General features: G+C 40.3%; 1 protein-coding gene across 1 annotated transcript; it reads right to left on the bottom strand.

Annotated features, from left to right (window-relative positions):
- Nucleotides 1–660: 660 nt before the first annotated feature.
- Nucleotides 661–2929, bottom strand: LOC121788805. The gene is made up of 3 exons (XM_042187413.1): nt 1889–2929; nt 1547–1739; nt 661–1463 (listed from the first exon to the last, which is right to left on the bottom strand). The coding sequence occupies exons 1-3, from the start codon at nt 2267–2269 to the stop codon at nt 943–945; spliced, it is 1095 nt and encodes a 364-aa protein (XP_042043347.1). The 5' UTR covers nt 2270–2929; the 3' UTR covers nt 661–942.
- Nucleotides 2930–5912: the final 2983 nt, after the last annotated feature.

The raw sequence follows: 5912 nt of genomic DNA, 5'->3' as shown, positions 1-5912 counted from the left end.
ATATACAAATACAATAAAGTCCCTAATATTCTATTAATTAAAATAGTTACTTGTCGCAAATAAAAGTTAGAGCGTTTGATAGAGTATGATTTTAAAATGACTTTAAACTTTTGCATTGCAATTAGAACTCACGTGCATTCATCCTTATTATGCCCGTAATATTATTTTAAACAAATGATCAAACAGGATTTAAATTATGTACTATAACAACTCGTCAATATTTTATCCAAGAGAAGTATGATTTTGTTTTACTTATTAGTATAAAAAAAGTCCAAGACTGTCAAAGAATCGAGTATCAAGTCAAACAATTGAATCTGCTGTGGCAGACATACAACAGAACCAAACAGGCAAAATATTTAGAGAGGGAGATTAAGTAATTATATTAAAAAAAAAAATAAAAAAAAATAAGTAATAAAATAAAATAAAAGTGATTGAATATTTTGTTTAAAAAAACAGAAATAACTCAACGGATATTCCAAAAAGAAATACTATGACCAATTTTAGTTGAAATAGAGAACTTAGGATGTAGAAAGTACAATAGAATAAATAGAAGGGTAAGACAAACTCCACCGAGTAAACAGTACTCATTCACGATCTCAACCACCGATCTTCATTTTCAGCAAAAACCAGCAGTTAGAAATGATTATAACGCGACAAATCAGCACAGAAATCAGGGCACTTTTAAATAATAAAAAAGTTGCTAATTCCCCAAATATACTTTGCCGCCTCCTCTCTACAATCAAACAAAAAAGCAGATACTAGGTTTCGTCTTTTCACAATTCGCCACAATTGCATCTTCAAAAACCATATTCCAAAATCAAGAACATCAATAAAAGCATAGTACTAGTAGAGTAATAGTCTAGGTGCTACAACATCAGTACCCTTACATAAAAGGCGAAGGGATTACAACGACACATGACCAAAAATAGGACCAAAATTATTTTACGGTTTATTATCAATTACTGAAGCTAAACCGGTCACGATCTTCACACCTTTGTTAACACTTTTAGGCCTAATTTGTGGCAGCTCCCACTTTTTCATTTGCGCATCAGATAAGCTGCCGCTGTTACTGTTACTGTTACTGTTAGAGAAAGCAAAGAGAGAGTCACCTTCATCAGGGGATGATGACTTTCCACCTCGAATCACCTCCGACGTCTCTACTTTCGAAAGGGCGCACGGCCCGGTTCGGGTGAAGGGCGAGAGCCATTTGGATTTGATGTAGTCAGCCTTCCGCCATGGAGGGACCGGCATGCCTTTCTTCTTGAGGCTCTGCTTTGCAGCGTCGGATACGATTCCGATGATCTTCTCCAGGCGGTCGGGTTTACCAATGAAAATGCTGGGCAGTGCTTGGAGGACTAGTTTGTATGCTTTGGTTGGCCTTGCGATGGCGAACTCCGATTTGAAATCGATGTCGATGATCAGTCTTTCCCCTCCAATCAACACGTCCACGTACTCGTATTCTCCTGTTGGGAAAAGTACTAGTGATTTTGACAAGATTAACAAAAGGGGGCGACTTTGGAGATGATTAGAAGGTGTTTTGTTTTACCAGCGAGGAAAGAAGGGGATTTTTCCCATTTCGATTTGCATATTGAAGCGTCGTATCCAAGGGCAGTTAGATCATCTGCAACGAGTTTTCTGCAGAATGCGTCTTTGCGCTTGTTGATCTTGTGTCGTTCGACGATTTTCGCAGTGTCAGCTAGTAAATTCCTTTCGGATACGCAGATACAGGGCACCAAACTCTGTTTAAACAATCGGAATTTTCCGCAAAATGCATCAGATAACACATCCAGACACGACGACAGAACATCAAGAACACTGTCAAATTATGGACCACAAAATCACATTGCATGTGAAATTGAAGAGATAGACAGAGAGAGAGAGAGAGTACCTTCAGTGTATCACAAGCATGTGAGGAAGACGAATTGAATAAGTCTGGTTCGTCATCGGAGCTGTCAGTGCAGTTTCCATTTAAGCAAATGCATCTCTTCCTTCCACACCTCTGCTGCTGTTTCTCGTTGTTTTCCTCCATAAAATTCTGGACCATCTTCGCAAGGCAAACAGAGCTAGGCTCAAACTCCTCCAATCCGTCTTTGTTAGTCAGCGGCTCAGCGGCGCCGGCCGGCTTTTCCCCCGCCGGAGCTCTGGCGCCGCTCGAGAACGGCCTCTCGAAAAGCCACTTGAATCTGGACCTAAATATTGGCTTCGCACCCACCTCACATTTCGCCGTCGGCTCCTCTGCCTCGTTGAAATCGATCGGTTGAATTTTCATAGCGTGAGGAATTAATTTCAGTGGTCCACTAATAAATTATCACAATTTCCACGCCGCTAGTTTTCAGGCTCCATTTCTCCGCGTACAGATTCTCAGTCAACGTTGAAAACTTCAATTTCTAGATAACTCCTAATTTTCCAGGCATTCTAGATGAAAAAGGAAAAAAAACTAGCTATGGAAACACGATCACCTAATCATCACACTAAAAACAAACCGATCTAACAAAATCAGTCGGTGATAAAGACGAAAATTAGACGATCTTCCAAAAAACAGAGATCATAAAACTCATAGACCGAATTAAATCGGAATAACAACCGAGAATTTGGCTAAAAATCTATGATAGTCTTAATTCTTCCATCGATCATGTATCGGAGACAAAAAGCATGGAATGACTTCTAAACACTGCTACCTTAAAAAAAAAATCTAAGTTCGCTTTTGCTTAGGGTTTTGAATTACGGCCGAATCTCAACAATCAAAATCAGAAGAGGAGAAAAAGGAACTAACACCATAACGTCAGTTCTCCGGCAGCCTGGAATCCGATCATCAGAATTCGAAATCATAATTTCCGGCGAGGCGGAGGGAATCGATCGCCGTGTGTGAGAGCACGCAGGGCGTGTGAGGAGAAATGGAGAGAGCGTGATGGTTTAGTGTGATGTGAGAAGCAGCTGCTACGAATAGAATAGGGCAGGCGCTTTGGGGGACTTAAAAAAAGCGGGGGGTCTGCCACGCTGGCATCCGACGTGGCGGGAACAATCCATTCTGGTTGAGGGGTTACGTGTCAGCCGATTAGCTATGCTGGGCTCGTGATCACAGCCACACGTCGCCACGTCTATACGAGGTGACGCGTTTTCAATGGCCTTTACTGAGTTCCCTAAAATACCCTCGCTTTATCCCATCAATTACGCGGTTGTTACACCAGCTGAACTTTTTTCAACCGCCACGAAAATATCAATTTTTTATTATTTTTTCCAACCAGTAAGAATTTATTTCCGGAAATTTTTATGTGTTTATTTAATTTATATTTCAATTTCCACTTTTTTTATTCTGTATAATTTTTAAAAAAATCTGTATAGCAATTCTCCATTTTTCCCTAACTCGTTTTAAGATATGTTAAGTGAAGGAAAAAGTCATTGAATCCCTACCTATTAAATGAAAGAGAAATAAAATCTTCCAAACGTATGCTTTAGCTAATAAAGTCGATATTATATGGGGCAAAAATATAGGCAATTAAGTGAATGTGTGCGATGTAATTATGGGATTTTTCAAGATTAGAATCCACAATTAATCAAATTTACTTATCTTATAATAATAATAATAATAATAATAATAACAACAATAATAATAATATTGACATATTGTTATTATTATTGTTTAATCCAATAAAATGAACAATACATTATAGCTTTTAAAGTTACGAATTTATATATTGCTCATGTGTCTAATTTTGCTCGTGATTAAATAAACATTTTACTTGAATGACAGAATGAATACTACCATCTTCAAGCTTAATTTACTATCAAGGCCAACCTCAACCTTTGTTGAAAATGTACTTCTAAATTCATCAACTTAGTTAGCCCAAATAGGTCATTTTAAAAAAGGGCTAAATTAATAAATTAAAATTAGGTATACATTATTTGCTTCTAACGGTTGGTTTCTGGAATTACAAGAGATAACAACATGGCGTAATACAACCCAAAAGAAGGAATACAGAATGGAAAACTGAAACTGAATTACAATGAAAGAATCGAAACAAAGAACCGTGAACAGTGTTTAGCCGAGTCGATGAGTCCTCTTCCCGCAAGACGAGATACGCCCTGTAGTACTCTCGGTTTGGCGTGTCGTCCCCAAAGGTAAAACAACTACGTCTCTGGTGAAGCAACACCACAATCAACCGAGCTCCGGCGAACTGGATGGAGGAGAGGGCAGAGCTTTCGACAGAAAAACAATGCAGAGAGATGGAGAGAGCTTATGCTTGTGAATGGTGTAATGTGTGTCTAATGCAGTGGAATGACTAGCCTATTTATAAGCCAAGCCACCATGCAGGGTCAACCAAGCCATGAAGGCTCATCATGGCAAATTCGTAACCGTCGGCGGTTACAAGCGTGTGGCAGGAGTGTGCCATTCGCGTGTGGAACGTGTGCTTTTCTCACGTGGCAGCTTTGACTGTGCCACGCTTGACGACGAGTCAAGCCACTTGGATTGCTGACTCAGCGGTGGTCAAAAAAGATTATTACGGGTCCAGACCCGAGCCCAAAGACCAATTGCCAAGATCCAAGTCCAAGTCCAAGATCGGGATCGGGACTGGGCCCGTGACCATGAGCACGGGCACAGGCTCGGGCTCGGGCGAGCGGGCGGCAGCGGCGCGCGCGTGTGCGCGCGTGTGGGCTCTTTCACCCATCTTGGTCCACTATAATTATTAAGTAACATAAAGTCACTTAATTTAAACACATTAAAAGATGTGTCACTTCTCCAATGTGGGATAATTAACACTAGTTAATTATTCCCTAAGCTTAAGCTCCAAGCTTTAATTAAAACCTAATTATGCCCAACTTTAATCCACTATTTCTCACTCACCGGAAATCGGATTTGAGAAAGTGAATATACTATATTATCTACGTAAAGTGTAGATCGACGCTATATCATTTAATTTCACAAAATTAAATGTCTCTTCATATTTATTATTTGGTTAAAATTCATTGACCGGGCATATTTAATCCATGATTTTTACAATCCCCCACATGAGTGGAAATAGCCGAATGCATATGCATGCAGACACAAGCTCAACCCTCGAGAGGTATATAAGCATAAGGATAGGTAGTTGTTGGCTTTGAACCCTCCATAGTCGACACCATCGGATACGCAGACGGCTTAGTAGCGCGATGCTTTGAACTAATCCCCCACAACGTGCACCGAGACAATGGTGTTAACGCTCAAACACCTCAACCTCATCCGTTCTCACGTTTTGTGTCCATTGCGGTCTTGGACATCACTTTGGATTCATAAGTGCGTTTTATGAAGCGACCACACTTCGCACTTACATAGGTGATTCTTAGTCAAGTACCTTGCCATACTTGGTCTCTTTGAGAACTCCATCTCTTTGAGATCCTTAAGAACCATTAAAAGTCATAGACTTAGCCTTTACCACTAGGCAAGTTCTCCAACACTCTATTGCTCTCTAGGGAATAGATATAGTTGAGTGTTTCTCATTAACTCCCATAGCTTAGTTGTCCCTTTGAACCAAGTTCTTGGGATCTCCAGTCATCATGGTTGGGTTACCACTATGATAATTTTTTAGTTTGTGGATTTCAAACTCATTCTCTCTAGCAACTTATTCATTTGATCACGGTTTAACCCTTTGGTCAGCAGATCCGCTAGATTATCTATTGACTTCACGTAGTCAATTGTAATCACCCCTGTTGTGATCAAATGTCTTACGGTATTGTGTCGTCGACGTATATGTCGAGACTTACCATTATAGAAGCCATTGTTTGCCCTTCCAATAGCTGCTTGGCTATCGCAGTGGATCAGCACTGGTGGCACTGGCTTAGACCAACATGGAATATCTTCAAGGAAGTTCTTAAGCCACTCGGCTTCCTCACCCGCCTTGTCTAAGGCGATGAACTCCGATTCCATGGTTGATCGG

The sequence above is a fragment of the Salvia splendens genome, unplaced genomic scaffold (genome assembly GCF_004379255.2).
Source record: "Salvia splendens isolate huo1 unplaced genomic scaffold, SspV2 ctg1150, whole genome shotgun sequence".
Lineage (NCBI taxonomy): Eukaryota > Viridiplantae > Streptophyta > Magnoliopsida > Lamiales > Lamiaceae > Salvia > Salvia splendens.
The sequence above is the reverse complement of the archived record's forward strand: the minus strand, read 5'-3'. Positions and strand labels throughout refer to the sequence as shown.

Coding starts and splice junctions, on each gene's coding strand:
- LOC121788805 (XM_042187413.1), bottom strand. CDS start 2,269: ATGAAAATTCAACCGATCGATTTCAACGAGGCAGAGGAGCCGACGGCG. Junction 1,740..1,888: donor ATGCTTGTGATACACTGAAG/GTACTCTCTCTC, acceptor TTGTTTAAACAG/AGTTTGGTGCCCTGTATCTG. Junction 1,464..1,546: donor ATCCCCTTCTTTCCTCGCTG/GTAAAACAAAAC, acceptor TTTTCCCAACAG/GAGAATACGAGTACGTGGAC.